At 41.4% G+C, this 22,765-nt stretch overlaps 1 protein-coding gene across 1 annotated transcript in view; it reads left to right on the forward strand.

Moving 5' to 3' along the window:
* Window positions 1-22,765, forward strand: part of ACSF2 (acyl-CoA synthetase family member 2) — a 67,496-nt gene that overhangs the window by 7,766 nt on the left and 36,965 nt on the right. Inside the window, exons 2-9 of the mRNA XM_058171379.1 lie at window positions 2,127-2,322; window positions 3,454-3,582; window positions 5,498-5,551; window positions 8,693-8,811; window positions 10,576-10,738; window positions 18,578-18,673; window positions 19,667-19,815; window positions 21,901-21,992. Of these exons, the coding sequence (XP_058027362.1) occupies window positions 2,127-2,322; window positions 3,454-3,582; window positions 5,498-5,551; window positions 8,693-8,811; window positions 10,576-10,738; window positions 18,578-18,673; window positions 19,667-19,815; window positions 21,901-21,992 (998 nt within the window). The remainder of the gene's footprint in view (window positions 1-2,126; window positions 2,323-3,453; window positions 3,583-5,497; window positions 5,552-8,692; window positions 8,812-10,575; window positions 10,739-18,577; window positions 18,674-19,666; window positions 19,816-21,900; window positions 21,993-22,765) is intronic.

The following is a 22,765-nucleotide window of genomic DNA, read 5'->3' on the forward strand; positions in this document are numbered from 1 at the left end:
TGACACTGAGATAATTTTTTGAGTCATATGAGACAGAGGCAGAGAAGAAATGTTGTTTATGATATTTCACATAGCAGATTGCTATGTCACAATAGTGTATTGAACAACAGTACTGTACTTTTAGGCAACGCAGGCATGCCATAATTAAAGGCTTTCATTTACATAACCTGTAAAAACTTATCTTCTTTTGCTGTTGATGCTTACAGGAAGCATCAATTCCTTTTGGCTACTACAGATTCTCCTTTAGCCCATTCAAATTGAGCACATTTCCTGAGAACAATTGCTGTCACCTGTTGCACCTAAAGTCCAATAAGAGTTTTATTATATAATTGCCATGTTTCATTGATAGGAGTTTTCCATATTTGCCTTCCCACAGTGGTTTTCTACATTTCTTCTTATCACAAACATCTATTAGAATGGATTCTTCACTGATAAACTTCTAAGCAAGTGTATATCAACCTTGGAAGATGTGTATACTTCAATTCCCAGAATTCCTCAGCTAGCCTTTCTGACTGAGGTATTCTGGGAGTTGAAGTCATAGATTTTAAAATTTCCAAGTTTGAGAAACATTGTTTTAAGATATCTCTCTTGAACGGTCTTGCCTGTGAACACATAGTAGGTGTGTTCAAGAACCTTTTCTCTCTGGTGTTGCTACCATGACTTGCTGGAACTGTGGTAAGCTCTCCTGGCTCACTAACAAAACACATTGTCCCCATTGGTGGGATAATATTTTGAGGATCCTAATTAGCTGATGAAAATTCAATGGCATGTGGTTTTATATGAATATAGAAATGACTCATCAACTGGACTGTTTTACCAAAAGGAAAGGGGAAATACGATAAAGTTTATACCCATAGTTCTGTGTCAACTGAAACAGGAAAAACCTTGATTGATTTTCCTGATTGGAATAAAGCTGTTTAAATAACAAGCTAAGGATAAAGTAAGACTGGAGGAATCACAGTATTCTAGTACCAATGTTAACTGCCAGATTGGTATATTATTCATTTTTTCCTCCAAATAATTTGGATTGCCAGTATGTTCAAAAATTTAATAAACAAACAAACAGACAAACAAGGTAGTAGATGGGAAACCATGCATGATGTTGTTTTTGAGAAAGATAAACTGGAGGTTTGCCTTATATGGTTGTCTTTAGGGTAGGATAAATGTGGTTTCTTAACATTGGTTTAAATTTTGCCTCCCTAGTTTTCACCTGACTATATTGTGGTTGAACTATGATTTATATTTGAGATTGCAAATAAATAAAGTTCTTTGAATACATCAAGTGAGAATCCATGGGGTCATAAGTCAAATGGGGCCATGACCCCATTTTGCCTAAACTAAACATCTCCAACATTTGCTGCTAACATTTAACAGTGTAATTTCCTACCCTTTTTTTCTGGAACAACGAGCCTCACACTTTGAAAAACCTTTAGCCATCCTGCTGTCACTGTTTCCCTAGAAATAGACCTTTGGCTCTCTTACAAAAGCAACAAAATCTTATCACTTACTAAGAAATGGAATACCTTAGAATTGCTGATAACTAAATAAATTCCTAAAGGAAATCAATCCAGACTGTTCTTAGGAAGGGCAGATATCGAATACTTTGGCCACCAAATGAGAAGAGAGGACTTCTTGGAAAAGACCCTGATGTTGAGATAGATTGAAGGGAAAAGGAGAAGCGGAAGCAGAGGATGATGATGGTTAGATGATGTCATTAACGCAATGAACATGAATTTGGGGAAACTCCAGGAGACAGTGGAGGATAGGAGGCCCTGGCATACAATGGTCCATTGGGTCACGAAGAGTTAGACACCACTTAGTGAACTGAACAACAACAACAAACACACAAATGTCAATCAGAACAACCAGCTGCTCGTAGACATTTAATTGTGAGATATATCCATTTGCAAATTATCTTGCTGATGAAGACAAAGATGTCAAATGGAAAATCAGATACAGGGTCATAGTGAAAATGATGGAATATTGTATCTTTATATAATTTCTCATATTTTTATTGGTTAGTTTGCAGTAGTTCTGTTGCTCTTGTGCAACGAATCTTTGTTTTCTTCCCAGGGTGAATGATTTTGCTGCTTATAACTTCTAGTTCTTTCTTGCTGCTTTTACAGTGCTCTACCACTTGATATTCCCCCTGCCACACCTGTAATAAAAAAAAGCTATCTGAATGGGCCTTCAGACATCCCGCTTATTTCCAAAACTGTGGATCAGTGCCTAGAGGAAACCACCCACCGGTATCCAGAAAGAGAAGCCTTGGTATTCTTAACTGAAGGGATTCGAAAAACTTTTTATCAATTTAAGCAAGATGTAGGTAACTGTTACAGATTCTGTACTGCCGATGTTGACAATTTGTTATTCAGTAAACATTGTATGTAAATAAAATAATTAAAACGGATAGAAGGGGTAAATAAAAGTAACAGGTTGAACTGGCTGCATTTTAAAGTCAAATGAAAAAATAAATAAATAAAATAATAAAATAATTAGAAAACCTGTCCATGCTGCTTGAGAAATTTCAAAATGTTACAGAGGTTCTGGCCTTTGCAAACTGCAGTCTGAAATGTCCTAATATGTTATCCAATAATCCCCCCCCCGCCCCTGTGCAATTTGGCACAAGGGACACATAGCAGATCCCTTCAATCAAAGAATGTCATTTGTCAGGAGTGAAACAGCCACCTTTTCTGTTGTGACACCTGCCCTCTGGAATAGCACCTTCCCAGAGATCTCTAGGGTTTCCACCTACAGCTGTAGTAGAAGGTGTTAAAAATATGGCTGTGCCCCCAGTCCTGGGGTTAGAGTGTATGCTGAGCAGACTTTGTAGTTTTATCGGTTTGGAGCGTGTTTGGTTGTTTCACTCTTCTGGACATGCATGCTTTTTGATTGCTTCATTTTATTTTCCCATATATATACTGTAAAACAGAGCCTTTGGGGGAATCAAATAGAACCCAAAGTGAAAGATAAATAAATCCATAAACGTCAAGATTGGTTGCTCAAGGGTAGCAAGGTTTAGAACTGAAAATAGAATGTGGAAATAAACCTTGATGAGGCCTTGGTTAAAATAAGGCTCTTACTGTATTATTAAATGCCCAACTTAATATTTCAATTCCTAATTCTTAATTCTATCAGAGATCTAAACACTATGATAAAGGCCATGATGTGACTTCAGATTACATCCGTCTTCCTTGGGTTGCATGTTTTCTATCTGAATGTGGACCCAAGAACATTTTCTGGCATTCAGAACTGTAAGAATGCTGGAGATTTCCATTCACTGATATTTTCAAATCTGGAGTAGGAATGCAGGATAAACAGCCAATTTCTTTTCTTTAAACACTTACAGTGGCTACTTTATTGCGTAGCACAGAGTATTCATTTCATATATTCTATTATTCCTTACCTTTGGAGTTGAGATTGCTGAGTCGCCTGTTCTTTTGAAAATTGCAGGTGGAGCAAGCTGCCACCGGGCTTCTGGCCCTTGGTTTGAAAAGGGGTGACCGATTAGGAATGTGGGGTCCTAACAATTATGAATGGGTCCTAATGCAATTCGCTACAGCCCAGGCAGGGATCATTCTGGTAAGTTCATCTCTTTTGTAAGCAGTTAGCGGAGGGTGGGAGGTTAAGAGAGGACTCTGCATAAGGCTGTCATACTACAGAAGGGACCATGTAGATCTAAATAATGTTCATCATGCAGGTGTAATTTTGCATAAGATTTAGAGTTCATTGCACTTGCTGCAAAGCTGAAAACAATCTAGCTTCCTGGTGTTGAATCCTGTCAGCTGAAGAGGTGTTTTTTGACCAATGTTCACTGCTTCCCAAAAAAAAGGGCAATTTAAACAGCTTGCACCAGCACACATATTGACCATTATCATTTCTGAAGGGTAGGAACATACAATGAACTCTATTCACCTCCAACCCAGCAGGAAAGCAATCCCCACCCATCTTTATTCTACGCAATAAAAGTCAGCATTTTCTGACTTTTAATAGCTTGCAGTGCCAGTGCCATCCAGGTGGCTTGGGTGCACCATTTTATTCTAGGCAAATGCCTTCACTCTTGCTGCCTATTTTGCCCTTTGGCAAGGAACCTCCTTCCCTCTGGTTATTGCTTGCTGCCTTCTATGGCCATGATTTATTTACTTTTGCAGTTTACTGATACAGCCATAAAATAATTTCTCCATCCCCCTTAAGATTCTAGCCTTTCCACTGTGGCATCTTGGGCAAGATGTCAGATGAAACTGACAGTCAAAGTCCTGTTCCTGTTTTTACATGCAACTCGAAAAGAAGAGGGAGAGTTCTAGTTACATGGCCTTGGCTACCATTTTGAATTTTTTGACATTCTCCCCCCCCCATTCCTCGCTGATGCCCTTCTCCTAGCCTAAGAAATAGGAAATATGGTAAAACTATGATGTTTTCTTCTGCTTCTTTTTTTTATTGCCAATCCAGAAGGGATAAAACAGCAATTTACTCTACCAATTGAGGGCTTTGGTAGATGAGGTCCAGGTAGAACATCAGGCTAAAGCAGAGGAAAGAGCTGAAGTCTGGAAAAAGATTCCTTAAACTGCTTTGTTTCTAACCATTCACACCTTGGTTACAAGCAGCTGAAGTCCTAAAACTAATTTCATGTATGTCATTTATTGTGTTTTTGAGCCTTTTCTTTGCTATTGATTAATATTGTGAAAGAAAAAAGCTGGATTTTAATATGCTTGTGGCAGACTGTTTTACATTAATAAATGGTCAAGCAGAAAAGTACACAACACTGTATTGAAAATAACTGATTTTTGTGTTACTTGTGTACCCTAGTAACATAGGTGCACAGATTTTATTCTAAAAATGTTCTACATCTTTCATCAACCTTGGGATAAAATTGGCAAGAATGCTTGCGTTGTAGAAAACAGTTGCTTTATGTTGCAAAGGATAGAGATTGTGAAGCTAAATAATGTGGACAAGAGGACCACAGATTTGAAAATGATGCACTTTCTATTTGCACAATATTACTGACTATATTGCAACAGATACTAAAGAGGACTTACTTCATAGGAATAGAGAACGTAAGGGTTGGAAAGAACTTCAGATATCACTAAATACAAGATCATCTTTTCTTCCTCCTCCTCTTCCTCCTCTTCCTCCTCCATCATCATGTATTATGGTGAAATTTCCACGATGGGAAGCGGAATTAGAGCAATAATACATATAGATAAAAGCAAAATATCCCTGTGAGAAGATAAATACTTTAAAATGCACAGGATGTATGTTGTTAATTTACCTTCATGATCCTCCAAAGCCAATATTACCACAAGATGTTTGACCTTTTGCCTTTGTTAATATTGGGCTGCATGAAGAACTGCACTTCAGGGAACTCTGCTTGCTCTGGATCAAGGCTCAGAAAACCAATTTGCATTTATTCTATTTATTCTGAACTGGCAATCTGGGTCTCACTTAGATCCTTATAAGTCTTCACAGCAGACTGATTTTACTATTGCTGCATTTCCAGGTGTCTGTGAACCCAGCATACCAGTCCCACGAGCTGGAGTTTGTCCTGAGGAAGGTATGAAAGACCTGTTACGTCATCTCTGCTTAATTTTACCCCTAGCATTTTTGATAGAATTTTCTGTTCTAGAAATAGAATTCTTGAGATAATAGTAAAGTATGAGGAAATGTACAAGGAAAAAAAATAACTATCCCTATCAAATGGGGAGAAATTGAAGTATTTGAAACTTTTTAGTTAGGTGATGGGAAAGACATCCCTGTACCTCCTATAGCATAACACTCACCGTTAATGATTGTAGAGTGGGCATAATTAATCAGGATTCTTCAATTTTATATATCCATTTTATAAGTAGAGTAGTTGTAAATGTTAGGTGCTGGCTGTACTCAACAGAGAGCAGTGTCACACTCACAGTTTGCTTATGAATGTCTGGCTAGCAATTCATAAATCCGGAATACCCGATTTAACGCTTCTCTGCTCAGCTCCAACTAAGAGGTTTTTTTTATTCTTAATTTTTTTATGCCAGTTAACTGGCACAAAAGCAAAAAAGAATAAAGAAGCAAAGAACGATCTTATCTTTGCATATGCTAGTGCTATGAAACCAGTCCACAGAGAAAGTCTAGTGGTTCTCCATAGAAAATCACTGTTATGTCTTATGTAGAAAAATAAAGAGCATCAAACAATAAAAGTGCAGTGTTGAAATGTAAAGCAGTCTCTATTGTATAAAGTGTTAATGTTTGCTGTTCAATGTGCAATCGGTTAGTGCCTAAGGATATTTCAGGGAGCCAAAGTAAACTCTGGTGTTTAACATGGGAGTCAGGTGCTTTTCAATATTTCCTAATAATATACATCCTAGCTGGGCAACTCATGACCCTTGATCACAATAGTGTAGCTGATGGAGCCAGGGTACATGGCACTCATTTTTCCCATCAGTCAGCTGATCTGAACTGCTTGTTTCCTGCTTCAGTTAGACTACCGCTCTGCAGGGAAGCCAGTCTTAACTATGCCATTCAACTTTTTTATCCTTAATAATGGAGGATTAAAACTGTTAAACGGTTTATAAATAAAATTAATCCTGCTAGGATTAGGAAGCCTTTGGGACTTGCCTGTCTTGTTTAGTTTTCCAGCTAAATGGCTGTAATCCATATCTCACTCATAATTTAAAGTAGCATTTTAATGCAAGGGCATCTCTGAATTTCCCCTGATGTCCACATCATTATACCTAATCCAGTAGGCTGGAGAGTGTGTGTTGCAGAGCTGCTGTTTCAGCTTCATAATTGCATTCATTTTTTTGTTTAGAGCCCCGCTCCTCCTCCTTCTCCGTTCCTATTCTTCATGGTTTGTTTGCTGGCAATTCCAATGGCTATCTGCCAGTCCTGCTTTCTCAGTATTGAAAAATAAGAAGCACAAATCATGTAAGACATGGAATGTACGTTGAATTTGATAAATTCTGTGATTATTTTTGCTTCTGAGATGCTCGAGGAAAGCAATCGAATTACCAACATATTCCAGTGCTGCTAAACACTGTCACAAAAATTGCTGTTACTTTTGTAGTCCAAAAACTACTTTTATACTCTAATATATTTTGCAGAGAGCTAACCTGCTGACCAATTTAATTGTGGGAGGTTCCAATCCTCTAATCTTTCACTATAAGCTTACATAGCAGTTAATTTCATTGAATTCGTTGGGGCATTTTTCAAAGAAACCATGAGCTATTTAGGACAAAATCTGTACATACACATTGGATAGTGAGTTCCATTAAAGCAAGACTGGCTCTACCCTGGAGGCAAAAAAGATCATTCCTGACCATGCCAAATCTCTAAGAATTCCTCATTTAGAGGGCGGGGGGAACAACAACCAGCATTTGGGATGGAATACAAATGTACAGACACTGGATTCATATAGTTTGCATTTAAGGTGAGTTGTTTGCAACACAACGCATCCAATGCACTAGAGTGGAAAATATTGTCTACATACACTGTAAAATGAGACTAATCCTATTAGTATGAATAATTACTTCTGAGTAAATTTCCATGGGGCCCAATTATAGAAATAAAATTTTATTGAATGATGGAAAAGACTTCACAAAATGGAAGCTTCTTTTAATACGTATAACATTAATACTTTCTTCTGGCCAATGTTTTCTTTAACTCATGAACTACTTTGTGCACTTTAGTCTATAGCAGCGGTGTCAAACTCGTGTCATCACAGTGGCGTCATGTGACATATTGCAACTTTTCCCTCCTTCGCTAAACCGGGCCTGGGCATGGCTAGCACGTGACACATCTGGCCTGCGGGCTTGAAAATCCTGGTCTATAGCATATGCCATGACTGCTTTTTATATGGACCAGTCTGAATTTGGTGAAGTTCCTCCTGCATTTCAGGGGATTCCACTCCATGAACTAAGCGATTCTTCTAGATCAGGGGTGTCAAACTCAAGGCCTGCGGGCTGGATTGCATTAAATCCTTTCATATATCCGGCCTGGATAGGACCAGGCTGTGGGGCCTCTGCCACCCAAAATGGGCTGCGGGAGACTGCATGCAGCCTGCTTTCAGCCTCCATGGCCTCCTTCAGCACTCTGCTGGACGAAAGCAGGCCCCACAGAGGCCTTGCAAGGCCTCCGCATAGCCCGTTTTTGGTCAGCAGAGTGCTGCTGGAGGCTGGGGAGACCAAAAATGGGCTGCACAGGGGTCTCATGGGGCCTCCGTGCAGTCTGTTTTGAGCTGACAAGGTGCCGCAGGAAGTGTCTGTCCCATCTCCCCTCCCACCTCCCTCTGCCAGAGGAGAACTAAAATGCTGATCCAGCCCTTGAAAAAATCCAGTTTGACACCCCTGTTCTAGATCAAGGGTTCTCTATTTTAATTAATATTATAAGTAATATTTCAAGAAAGTGATCTTGCCCAGTAAATCAAACTTTGGTCTATCCAAGATAGTAGTCTACACTGAGAAGCAGCTGCTCTCCACTGTTTCTACTGAAAGACGCCACAAACTGAACTTTCCTGCTCATTGAACAGTTACCTGCAATGGCAAATCCAGGGAGATACTGATGAGTGTGGAATGTGAATGTGACTTTCTTACAATTTAGTGTGTGAATACTGTACTATCTCCAGTGAATCTTTCTTCATTGTTTTCTGTGCACTGTGACTTTATTCTATAGGCTGATTGAAAAACTATTTTCTTTGTTATGTGCATTTCTGTAGGTTGGCTGCAAAGCACTTGTGTTCCCTACCCAATTTAAAACTCAGAAATACTATGAGATCTTGAAAAATATATGCCCAGAATTGGAACATTCTAACCCAGGAGCATTGAAGAACAAGAAGTAAGCTTGTATATTGTACCTTAGAGTGTTATTCCATTCCAGGATTTACCAGTCTGACGGAAATTAATGTTTCCGGAGCATGTGCGCTATGAAGCTACAAACAGTTCTGCCTCTGGTTTGCATAGTGTACCGTGCAAATCAGAGACCCAGGCTTGTTTCAAGTGAGAGAAAACCTATACCATGTTTTTCTTGTTTGTGAGGCATTAGTTCAGGACATAAAAAACTTTCGATTCACACATGGTGCTAAATTATAATGTATATTTGTGTTATTGTTGCTTTTGCTTTAATGGCATAGTTTCTTATGTGATCCTAGTCTATAACTTTGCATTTAACTATGGATCTCCACAGGATCAACCTCAGTATTTATGTGAATATGCACTATGTTCTTTCTCTTTTTAATTTAATTATGACTGAAATTTAATTCAATTCAATTTAATTATGCTTAAATGAATGTTAATACTTTAAAAATGCTTAATGCGAATAATAAGCAAGGCAATGTTCATTTTTTGCCATTTTTTTTCCTTGAACACTTTGTCTGGATATAGTAATGGGCAAAGGTCATAAATGTGCAATCCTGGTTCAGTTGGTCTCTCTCATATACATTTATATGTTTATCAGTGTATTCATTAACTGGTTCAGCACTGACATAGATACAGCCACTCCTTTGACCTGAGGAATATTCTTTTTCTCCTGGAAGGAGTGCTTGTGGCCATTGCTTGTGGCTATGGATTCCTAATCTTTTCTCCAAATGTATTTATTTTCTTCTAATCTATTCTCCAAAGCACCTGAGGCCAGGACAAGAAGCAATGGAGGGAAACTAATCAAGGAAAGAAGCAACCTAGAACTAAGGAGAAATTTCCTGACAGTTAGAACAATTAAACAATGGAACAACTTGCCTCCAGAAGTTGTAGGTGCTCCAACACTGGAAGTTTTTAAGAGATTGGACAATCATTTGTCTGAAATGGTATAGGGTTTCCTGCCTGAGCAGGGGGTTGGGCTAGAAGGCCTTAAAGGTCCCTTCCAACTCTTTTATTCTGTTATTCTTTTAATTGCCATGCAAATCATGCAAATCTTATTTTCTCCATAAAGGGTAATCATAATCTCATTATGGCATATAATTCATCATCTGAAAAAAATTGTATACAGGAAGTCTTTGATTTACAATCATTCATTTAATGACCATTCAAAACAACAGCAGTACTAAGAAAAGTGATTTATGACCATTTTTCATACTTACAACCATTGCAGAATCTTTATCGTCACATGATCATAATTTGGACACTTAGCAATGGACTCGTATTTATGACAGTTGCAGCGTCCCAGGATTATGTGACAAATTTTTGCAAACTTCAAACAAGCAAAGTCAATGGGGAAGCCAGATTCACTTAATATCTGTGTTACTTACTTTAACAATTGTAATGATTCACTCAACAACTGTGGCAAGAAAGGTCATAAAATGGGGCAAAATTCTCTTAACAAATGTCTTGCTTAGTAAGATAAATTTTGGGCTCAATTGTGGTCGTAACAGATTAACAGAGTGGGAAGGGACCTTATAGGTCATCTAGTCCAACCCCCTGCTCAAGCAGGAGACCCTATATACCATTTCGGACAAATGACAGTCCAATCCAATCTAGTAAGTGAAGGACTGCCTGTATTTTATTTGGCCTACAGTTGGAGGACTTATTCCATGAGCTTCTGTTTACATTATGGGAAGTTGAACTCTCCCTTTTGTCATATAACTGACTGGGTGTTCCTTTGCATCAGATTACCAGAGCTTTCTGTTATAATCTGTGTGGATGCCAAGCTACCTGGCACATTCTCAATGCAGGAAGTGATGCAAGCTGGAGAGAGCAGCCACGTGAAGGAGCTACAGGGGATACGGAAGATGCTGCTCAACAAAGAACCAATTAATATTCAGTTTACTTCAGTAAGTACTGTATTAACTGCTGTATCTCTTTTCCAATATTTTTTTAAAAAAAGCAGTCCATGATGATCCAGGATAGGAAGCCTATTTTTTGTCAAGCGGAATAAGCTGGTACTTTACTGCAAATAATTGTTGATACTGATTTTTGTTGCCATATAAAAACATTTATTTATTTATTTATTTATTTATTTATAAAAAACATAGTATTTTATTGTATCCTTATGCAAACCCTTTGAAAAGGGTATTCTGGGACAGGTGTGTAAGTACAGGTAGTCCTTGATGACCGTAATGGAGCCTGCCTTTATGGTCATATGTCCTGCAATTGTTAGGTTTCATCCGCACTGTTGTTCTCCCCAATGAAATGTTAAACAAACAGGTCAGTTGTTAAGTGTGGAGGGTGTGGGAGGAAGCCATTGGAGGCCTAATACAGGGCTAAGCCCACCTGCCCTGGCCCACCTAAGGCCTCTCCCCCACCTCAAAGATGCTCCTTGCCACCTCCTGCACCTGGAGTCCCAATAGGCCTTTACCCAATCTCACGTGTCCTCCCAGGCCATAGGCCTGATTCCCACCCTACCAGGCCAAATACCCTTCTCCTCGCTTACCTTTTGAAGAACTCCAAGGTCTTCCAGACCACTGAATCAGAGGTGGGTTTCAGCAGGTTCTGAACAATTCTGGAGAACCGGTAGTGGAAATTTTGAGTAGTTCGGAGAACAAGTAGTAAAAATTCTGACCGGCCATCTATTCTCTGCCTCCCAAGTCCCAGCTTAATATTCTGGAAGAAATGGGGATTTTGCAGTATCCTTGCTCTGGAGTGGGGTGGGAATGGAGATTTAACAATATTTATTTTATTTTATTTATTTTTTATTTTTCAAATTTATATACCGCCCTATCTCCCTAAGGACTCAGGGCGGTTCACAGGCAGTTAAAATACATATAAATACAAATTAAAAAACAACAATTAAAAAACTTATTCTATTGCCTAATTTAAAAACAATATAAATAATAAAAAACCCCTTAAAACCAATAACTTTAAAATCTAATCCAGTCCCGCGCAGATGAATAAGTGCGTTTTAAGCTCGCGACGAAAGGTTCGGAGGTCCGGAAGTTGACGAAGTCCTGGGGGGAGTTCGTTCCAGAGGTGGAGCCCCCACAGAAGGCCCTTCCCTGGGTGTCGCCAGGCAGCACTGCCTAGCTGACGGCACCCTGAGGAGTCCTCTCTGTGGGAGCGCACGGTCGGTGAGAGGTATTTGGAAGCAGTAGGCGGTCCCGTAAATAGCCCGGCCCTATGCCATGGGCGCTTTAAAGATTGTCACCAACACCTTGAAGCGCACCGGAAGGCCACAGGTAGCCAGTGCAGTCTGCGCAGGATAGGTGTAACACGGGAGCCCGAGGGCTCCCTCTATCACCAGCGCAGCCGCGTTCTGGACCAACTGAAGCCTCCGGATGCCCCTCAAGGGAGCCCCATGTAGAGAGCATTGCAGTAATCCAGGCGAGGCGTCACGAGGCGTGGTGACCGTGCATAAGGCATCCCGGTCTAGAAAGGCGCAACTGGCGCACCAGGCGAACCTGGTGAAAAGCTCTCCTGGAGGCGGCCGTCAAATGGTCTTCAAAGACAGCCGTTCATCCAGGAGAACGCCCAGATTGCGCACCCTCTCCATCGGGGCCAATGACTCGCCCCAACAGTCAGCCGAGGACTCAGCTGAGGTCCCAGAGTTCCAGCGACGCCATCAGGTTCCCGAGGGAAACAGCTGGGAAAGTTTCAGAAGTAATCCAAGGCCGGATGGCCAAGAAAAAGAGTCAGACAATAATCCAGAGCCCGTTGGCTCAAAGAGAGAGCTGGGAGGAGAAAACAGCCCCTCCAACCAGCTCAAAACACCACCCAGAACTGAACCGCGCAGGTCAGAAAGAACTAGGAGACGCCCAGGTTATTTGCGTGACTACGTCGAAAAATAACATGTAAATAAATATGTAAATAGGCAAAGTGTTTTCTGGGAGGGGAGGAGTGTTATGTATTTATGTTTGTACCTTTAAATATTTGAGCGGGAAATCAGCACGTTGCTGATTGGACGAAGCCTCCAGCAGAACTGTATAAAAGGAGAGGTTTTTCCCCCAGCCTGTTGCTGGGTTCACCCTATATTAAAGAGCTGTTGTCACTACCCTGGTCTCCAGCCTCGTTACTTCCTGAACATAACATAAACAATGGAACAACTTGCCTCCAGAAGTTGTAGGTGCTCCAACACTGGAAGTTTTTAAGAGATTGGACAATCATTTGTCTGAAATGGTATAGGGTTTCCTGCCTGAGCAGGGGGTTGGGCTAGAAGGCCTTAAAGGTCCCTTCCAACTCTTTTATTCTGTTATTCTTTTAATTGCCATGCAAATCATGCAAATCTTATTTTCTCCATAAAGGGTAATCATAATCTCATTATAATGGCATATAATTCATCATCTGAAAAAAATTGTATACAGGAAGTCTTTGATTTACAATCATTCATTTAACGACCATTCAAAACAACAGCAGTACTAAGAAAAAGTGATTTATGACCATTTTTCATACTTACAACCATTGCAGAATCTTTATCGTCACATGATCATAATTTGGACACTTAGCAATTGACTCGTATTTATGACAGTTGCAGTGTCCCAGGATTATGTGACAAATTTTTGCAAACTTCAAACAAGCAAAGTCAATGGGGAAGCCAGATTCACTTAATATCTGTGTTACTTACTTTAACAATTGTAATGATTCACTCAACAACTGTGGCAAGAAAGGTCATAAAATGGGGCAAAATTCTCTTAACAAATGTCTTGCTTAGTAAGATAAATTTTGGGCTCAATTGTGGTCGTAACAGATTAACAGAGTGGGAAGGGACCTTATAGGTCATCTAGTCCAACCCCCTGCTCAAGCAGGAGACCCTATACCATTTCGGACAAATGGCAGTCCAATCCAATCTAGTAAGTGAAGGACTACCTGTATTTTATTTGGCCTACAGTTGGAGGACTTATTCCATGAGCTTCTGTTTACATTATGGGAAGTTGAACTCTCCCTTTTGTCATATAACTGACTGGGTGTTCCTTTGCATCAGATTACCAGAGCTTTCTGTTATAATCTGTGTGGATGCCAAGCTACCTGGCACATTCTCAATGCAGGAAGTGATGCAAGCTGGAGAGAGCAGCCACGTGAAGGAGCTACAGGGGATACGGAAGATGCTGCTCAACAAAGAACCAATTAATATTCAGTTTACTTCAGTAAGTACTGTATTAACTGCTGTATCTCTTTTCCAATATTTTTTTTTAAAAAGCAGTCCATGATGATCCAGGATAGGAAGCCTATTTTTTGTCAAGCGGAATAAGCTGGTACTTTACTGCAAATAATTGTTGATACTGATTTTTGTTGCCATATGGCTCTTTATAAAAAACATAGTATTTTATTGTATCCTTATGCAAACCCTTTGAAAAGGGTATTCTGGGACAGGTGTGTAAGTACAGGTAGTCCTTGATGACCGTAATGGAGCCTGCCTTTATGGTCATATGTCCTGCAGTTGTTAGGTTTCATCCGCACTGTTGTTCTCCCCAATGAAATGTTAAACAAACAGGTCAGTTGTTAAGTGTGGAGGGTGTGGGAGGAAGCCATTGGAGGCCTAATACAGGGCTAAGCCCACCTGCCCTGGCCCACCTAAGGCCTCTCCCCCACCTCAAAGATGCTCCTTGCCACCTCCTGCACCTGGAGTCCCAATAGGCCTTTACCCAGTCTCCGTAACGCCTATAAGATCCGCGCGCCCCTGGATAAGATCGTGTATTAGGGGGCCTTATTGGCCACGGACCGTGCGTTGCATAACATAAGGCGAAGGCCCAGGCTCTGAGGGTCTTGACCATCCGGGAACGGAAAAGTCAGAGGATCGGGGCGCGATCGCTTGCAGACATCGAGCAGCGTGACCCCTAGACCGATCGATCCCCTTCCGCCATATCTGCCCCTCCCACTTACCGTGCAAATGGAACCACCCTCACAAAAGGAACACATTCCCCCATAACCTCCGAACCCACTAAATAATCGCCACGGCGCGCGAGACTGGTTTCCCTCGACGGGCTACCCCAACACCGCCCTAACCCTCCCACCCCTTAAAATGCCCTATCTAAAAACCCCAAAGGCTCTTCCTCTTCGCATGCCACCTCTGTGGGTCCCAAGACCCGTCATTGAGGCCGGCCCTTGGTAGTGAGGCAGGCCATTCCTGCGGCGGGGGCACCTGCAGGCGCAAGAGTTCATGTGCAGCGTAGCATAGAAAAGTACGAATCGGTGAGGGTGCTAAGATGGTAACATCCCAGATGGTAAGACGTTAAAGATGGATCCTCCAACGGATGTCCAGATGTCAAAGAGGACAAATAAAGCTGGAACCAGATGAAGATGATAAGCCCAGGTAAACAGGCGGCAGCCTCCATGGTAAACCTATGGAAAATGTTTCTACAGAAGGTCTTAATAAGGTAGAAATGGCCGTCAGTCTGTTCATAGTCCATAGTCCAATCCAGTCCAGTCCAGTCCAGTCCAGGAACCCGTGGGTATAAATACCTGACGACCCAGCTTTGGTGGTCAAAAGTCCGGGGAGGAAGGCAGGCCATACAGCAAAAGGCAGATGAACAAAGCACGATGTAATGTGCCAAAAGTGCCAGAAGAGGGAGCCAAACCATAGCCTTGCCTCCGGCCTCATCTCCGACCACGGCCTCACCACGCCCGCCGCCGATGGAACCGATGGGGCCGCGGAACACTGGGCGCCGCTGGGCGGGCGCCTCGCGGCCCACAAGGCCTCGCCAGGCGCAACAAACCGGCGATGGAGCTGGCGGGCCCACGACCAGGCGAGCGGGCGGAATCCATGCCCCAGCTGGAATCGGGCGAATTCTCATCGCCGCTGGAATCGGCTGGGCGGGCGAAATCGAGGCCTGCAATCAGCACAGGCAGCAGCAGGCCTCCCTCGCCTCCCTCGCGTCCCCAAAAATGGCCACCACCAACCGGTCCGCCGCTCTTCCCTCGGCCCGTTCTTGGCTGCCGCACATCCGAGAGGGCCAAAAGACCTCTCCTGCGGCTGCCAAGTAGATGATGCAGCACACCGAGGGACAGGAGCAGCCTGGTAAGTCATCAGGAGTCCCCCATTTCAGGAAAAGCACCCCACGCCGATCCGAGCTCCTCTAGTAAACCGCCATCCTCGCGCATGCCACGCCCACCAACCGCCATCCTTCCCATGCCACGCCCACCAAGCCACGCCCACAGAACCGGTAGTAAAAAAAAATTGAAACCACCACTGCACTGAATGATTAACTTCTTTGCACAGCTGCATGGCATGATTCTGAAAAGAGCTGCCATTTTATCCCACCCAGAAAATGGCAGCTGCATTTGGGTTGCCGCCGTGCGCCTATGGGACAAACTACTTTGTTTTGCTTCCCTAACAAAGTCTGCACGTTGCTTCAGAAAGCTTCTGAATGCTTCCTTCTGCCGTCTCAGAAAGATATCCGCAGCATTGCAGAAGCTGCTTGTGGGAGGGACAAAACGGTGGCTGCACCGTTTTGCACTGTGTGGCCCCGAGAAAACTGCTTTGTTTTGCTGCCTTATCAGGGTTGACCTCTCTAAGGCAGAAAACGAAGCAGTTTGTCTGTTGGCTGCCCTTTTGTCCCTGCTCACAAGTGGGCAGGAAAAAATGGCTGGATTTTTTGGATTATTGCCACGCAGCCTGGAGATACATGGCCTGCCCTCCTTCCACAACATGAGGTCCTAGACCTAGAGCTTCGACAGGTAAGTGTGGTGCATGATGGGCATTTGGGAAGGAGGCCCAAATGCTGCATGGGAGGAGAGAGGCAGGGGGTGCAGTGGTGACCCTGTCAAGAGTGGTAAGGGCGTATGGCTGCAGGGCTGCTGCAGCCATCACAACTTTAAAATGGGGTTGTATATAGCTTGGTGGTTGTCCCCAATTCGGGTCTGACCCTGGTCTAATGAAGAACACCAGACACCAGGTGCAGGTTTTGTTTCCTTTTATTGAAGCGCTGCAAGAAATGGGGTCCTTGCCAGAAAATGCCTAGGAACCCTGAATAATAGAATTAAGAAAGCTTTATACAATTTCACTAAAGCGGAAGGCGGGGTAAGGTGGGATATATGAGAAATATCATCTAATAAATGTTTTAGTAATGATTTAGCAATTGTTCTATTGGTTTCTAGCCATCCCTATTTCTAAGCCTTGGCTAATTAATGCTTCAGGAGTTATCTAATACACATTCTGTTTGCTTCAGGGCATCTCTATTCCTAACTTCTAGCTGCAGTATGCAGGATGTCTAACTCTTTGTTCCTGTTATCAGTTCTCTAACCACCCAGAGGTGATACAAGTTTTATACATACATATTATCTGTGAATAAGCATTCTTTGTTCTTGCCAGACAGGTTCCACAAATACATGATTCCTGGTTTTCTTTCAAGTTGAAGGCCATAACGTTGCATTGTTTTAGCAGCAGCCCATCATGGGGGAGGAGTCTTTTGTAATGTTGAATGTTCATTAAATGGCCTCTCATACCTTGAGGACATCTGGTATCTCATTTTTCAGAGTGTGAAATATTATGACTTTTGAATTAATGGAACTGAGCCATATTATATGTGGCTATATAATATTAACTTCAAAAATATTTGTCTTGCAATATTTACCTTTGCAAAATGAAATAATTAGGAAGATGATGGAATGTGCAGAGATGAGTAAATTGACTTTTGAAATTAGAGAACAAGAAGATAAGCAATATTATAAAATATGGGATTTATTCTATAATTGGCTAGATGGGAAAATATGTTAGAAAAATAAAGATATATTTATGAAAGAGATGTTCATCTTGAGATTGCACAAGAAGATATGTAAACATCCCTTCAGCATATTGAAATTGTTTGATGTGAATGTTTTTTTCTTTTTTTTCTTTTTGTTAAAAATAAATTTTCTTTAAAAAAAATTTGTCAATATGGGGAAGAATAAATGCTATATAAAAGCGTACACAAACTTACAATATCTCAACCCGTGAATGTTTCAGTGCCTATTTGGTTTTTTGGGGAGGAAGGGTATCACTACATCTTTTGGGTTATATTTTACTTACGGTAAATGCATGCTAGGAACATTGGACCACATGGTTCAGTGTTGCTTAACAGAATGTATAGCTGTTCAGAATGGAACCTAATAGTTTCTCCAAGCACAGCATTTTCCCAAAGCCTTTTACCTGGAAGTCCAAAAGTAATTTATAGGTCAGGAATCATTTCATATAATATATTTCACCTACCTCATGCAACATCCTTCCCTCTCCAAAATTACTTGGCCCCCTCTCTTTTAATATTCCAAAAGGCCCTCAGATTTGGTTATATGATTACTGGTAGGTCTGGGGCTCTCACAGAGCTGGAGGCTTGTCGAGATAGTTTCATTGTTGAGGGGGCAATTGTTAATTCTCCCTTCACCTGTGCTTGTATTTTGGGTTTTTAGGCTATTTACTACTTTTTATATTTGCATTTTGCTGTTTTTATTTTTTATTTTTTTTGCCTATTGTTGGTGCACTACCCAGAGTCATCTTCAGTGATCATTATAGCATTCCATTTTAAAGCAATTGACCCAGGTGTGGGTTCTACTTACCTTTACTACAGAATTCCAACGGTATAGCTTCTGCACATGTGCAGATCGTCAATTATGACATCCGGGCAGGTGGGCGGAGTCTCCCGCCCGCTTTTACTCCCAGACGGAACCGGACAGAACTGGGAGTAACCCTCCACTGAATTGATCACTTATAACTTTTATAATTTGCTAGGATCATCCTAATTAGTAAATGAATTTTCTCTTTCCTTCAGGGAACGACAGGAAGTCCCAAAGGAGCAACACTTTCTCACAGTAATATTTTGAACAATGCAAATTTTATTGGTATAAGACTGGGACTAAATGAGTTGGTAAGTCTTCTCTGCCTGCTGTACTCTTTATGTATAGAATGGAAACTCTTCAAATGCTATCTCTACAGATAAGAGAACTTTTCATGATTGTATCATAGGATGCATCGTTGTTCTTTTGGTTTAATAAAAAATGTCTTACAGTTTTCAGGGTACAATTTGAAGATTGGTAACCTAGGTGTTTTTCGAAGAACTATATAAGAATCAATCATGTATTTTGCATCAGATTTTAGAAGGTTTGGCCTTCTTACACACCAATGTGAATTTTTTATAGGATATTCTTATCCTGTAAATCAGGGTATCAAACTTGATTTCATTGAGGGCCGCATTGTGTTTGACCTCGGGGGGCTGAGGTGGGCATGGTCAGGGTGGACATAGCCAGCTTGACGTCACTTATGTCGGGGGCGTCTGTGGCCTGAGTGCTCTGCCAGCGAAAACAGAACTTGGGAGGGACTGTGTGCTGCCCTTGGAAGCTCCATTTTCAGCTGGAATGGCCTCCTGCAGCTCTCTGCCAGCTCCCCCCAGAGCTCCGTTGTTGCTGGTAGAGAGCTGCAGAAGGCTGTTGCGGCTGAAAACAGAGCTTGCAAGGGCCACACGTGGCCCTCCTGAGCTGTTTTTGCTGGCAGAGGCACCACAGGCCAGACATTCATTGCTGCAGGGCGGCCCTGTGGGGCATATCTAAGCACTCCGTGGGCTGGAACCGGCCTTGAGTTTGACACCTCTGCTGTAAAAGTTTCTGACTTTTCAATTATAGGGAACTTTTTACATGGAAATTCCTATTTAAAAATGAAACTAATATTCTATAGAAGACTAGGAACTGAAGAAGTCCAGCCTGGCCTTCCCTTCTCCAGTCACTATCCCATTTGTTTAACTCCAGCTCTCTCTTCATAAATCTCCAGTAGGGATTCTTCTTGCTTATGGGATCAAAGATTATAAAGATGATGAAGGCTTATATTGGAAGATGACTCACTCCTATCTTGTTTGTTTTCACCCTAGGAAGCTCGTTGCTGTGTCCCCGTTCCTCTCTACCACTGCCTAGGATCCGTGGGAGGCTGTATGGTGATGGCTGTGCATGGTGTCTCCCTTATTTTCCCATGCCTCAGCTTTAATTCCAAAGCCACTCTGAAAGCTATAGAAAAAGAAAAGTAAGAATCTGGCTGAAGCTATGTTCTTGAAAGAATAGAATAGAATAGAATAGAATAGAATAGAATAGAATAGAATAGAATAGAATAGAATAGAATTTTTTATTGGCCAAGTGTAATTGGACACACAAGGAATTTGTCTTGGTGCATATGCTCTCAATATACATAAAAGAAAAGATACGTTCATCAAGAATCATAAGGTACAACACTTAATGATAGTCATAGGGTACAAATAAGCAATCAGGAAACAATCAATATCATTATCAATATCAATATCAAAAGAGTATTAATATTAGAGTTATTTGTATTAGTAACTAGTTAGTGCTAATTACAGTTACCCTTAGTGCAAACCTTCTTTACCTTTCCCCCATACTGTCCCCGCTTTTGCCCTCTTTTCTCTTATTTTGAGGCAGAACTGGAATGTCTTGGTCTCTTCCTTGTGTGGACCAAGCATATAACATGTGCAGGCAGTTTTTGGATACGTCTTTCCATCTTCCCTTTCTTCCCTGAAATAGGAATATTGATTTGAAGTTTTGATTTGATCTTGGAACCCTAAGGAACAGTCACTTAAATTGAGCTAACAGTGTGCAGCAGCTGCCAAAAATGCCAATGTAGTCCTAGGCTGCATTAACAGAGGGACAGAGTCAAGATCACATGAAATGTTAGTATCGCTTTATAAGGCCTTGGTATGACCACACTTGAAATATTGCAGCCAGTTTTAGAATAGAATGGAGCTGGAAGGGATCTTGGAGGTCATCTAGCCCAGCGCCTGCTCAAGCAGGAAACCTTATACCATTTCAGACAAGTGGCTGTCCAGTCTCTTCTTAAAAACCTCCAATGATGAAGCATCCACAACTTCTGAAGGCAAGCTGTTCCACTGGTTAATTGTTTTGGTTATCACAATATGAAAAAGATGCAGAGACTCCAGAAAGAGTCAGGGGTGAAATGTAAAATTTGTTACGGTTCTGTGGGCGTGGCTTGGTGGGGGGTAATGTGACTGGGTGGCCATGGCCAACTTTTTTTTTTTACTTTTAAAAGCATTTTTTCTACAATTTCTTCGGCCGAAGAATGTTAAAAAAAAAAAAGCTTTTAAAAGCCTCTGGTGATCAGGCAACTCAACTGAGATCGCCAGAGGAACCTTTTAAAAGCATTTCTTCTACAACTTCTTTGGCTGAAGAGGTTGTAAAAAATGCTTTTAAAATGTTCTGACAATCCCAGCTGAGCTGCACGATCATCAGAGCCGTTTTTTTACTTTTAAAAGCATTTTTTTGGCCGAAGAAAAATGCTTTTAAAAGTAAAAAAAAAAAAACTTCTGATGATCATGCGGTTCAGCTGGGTATGGGGGCGGGCAGGGATTTTTGCTACCGGTTCTCCAAACCACTCGCCGCCATTGCTATCAGATCGGGCGATCCGGTCCGAACCGGGAGCATTTCACTCCTGGAAAGAGTGCAGAGAAGAGCAACAAAGATGATTAGGGAACTGGAGGCTAAAACGTATGAAGAACGGTTGCAGGAACTGGGTATGTCTAGTCTAGTGAAAAGAAGGACTAGGGATGACATGATAGCAGTGTTCCAGTATCTCAGGGGTTGCCACAAAAAAGAGGGAGTTGAACTATTCTCCAAAGCACTAGAAGCCAAAACAAGAAGTAATGGATGGATGGAAACTAATCAAGGAAGGAAACAACTTAGAACTAAGGAGAAACTTTCTGGCAGTGAGAACAATTAACCAATGGAACAGCTTGCCTTCAGAAATTGTGGGTGCTCCATCACTGGAGGCTTTTAAAAAAGAGACTCTACAGCTGCTTGTCTGGAATAGTATAGGGTCTCCTGCAGGGGGTTGGATAGAAGACCTCCAAGGTCCCTTCCAACTCTGTTACTCTGTTCAGTTCTGAAACTCATGCCAATTACACAATACCAGTTTTTAAAATTAAAGTGTAGGATTTGAGATGCATGCCTTGTTTTCCTTTTCAATGGGAAAACAGTTTCCTACAACTACATAGGAAGGACACTTAGACCTGTAGCTAAGTTTGATTGGAAAGATAAGCTGAGTTTATTTCTCCAGCCTGTAATTCTTTGTCTTTCTTTGCAGATGCACCCATGTGCATGGCACTCCAACAATGTTCATAGATATGTTAGGCCAGCCTGACTTTGCCAGCTATGATCTCTCAAGTCTTCAAGGAGGCGAGTAGAGAAACCCAAATATTGCAAAGCAAATTATTAATGCTTTTTAATTTATTAATAACTTACATTTAAATAAATGTATTTGCATATTGCACAGCCTTTGTTTAAACTCCTCAGACGTGCATGTCATTAAATTCCTATATGTGAAGGCATTTTAGGAACTAAACTCTTACTTGCTATCACTGAAAGAAATACATTTGTAATATACTCTCCCCAAATATGATTTGGTTTAATACGGATCTTATTGACTGCATTTTTCCAGCAACATTTCCTAAACTGGACTTTTACACATGCTTATCTGAGCCTGAGCAGAAATAAACTCTCAGGTAGAGGTCCACCAATCATTTCCAGATCAAACATTCTGGTTTCTGTTCTTGTCTGGAAGAGTTCAAGTATCGTAATGGGTCATTCTGACCTAGCCAGAAGCATTTTAATCTTAATCTTAAATCTTAAAATTGATCATTCCAGTTGGAAAACCAAAGATCAAAACATTGCTGCTGGAATGTAGAAAGGTCAGAACACACCTATATTCTGGAGATTCTTAAAAACCCAGATACCACAGAGTCATGCTATTTCTTCACAAGCCCACATGCAAGATTGGAAAAATGCAGCCAGCCAGATGAACGGGTATGTGGGTTGGACCCAACAGAGTAGTAGCCCTAGGGAGCCCAGTTGGCATTTTCCATGGAAGGTTTACCTTGCTTTCTGTTTTTGTTTTACTTATTTTGCTATTTCTGTTACCGAAACAGCAAGGAATTTCCCATATTGGTTTA

This window comes from Ahaetulla prasina, chromosome 2 (genome assembly GCF_028640845.1).
Source record: "Ahaetulla prasina isolate Xishuangbanna chromosome 2, ASM2864084v1, whole genome shotgun sequence".
NCBI classification, from domain to species: domain Eukaryota; kingdom Metazoa; phylum Chordata; class Lepidosauria; order Squamata; family Colubridae; genus Ahaetulla; species Ahaetulla prasina.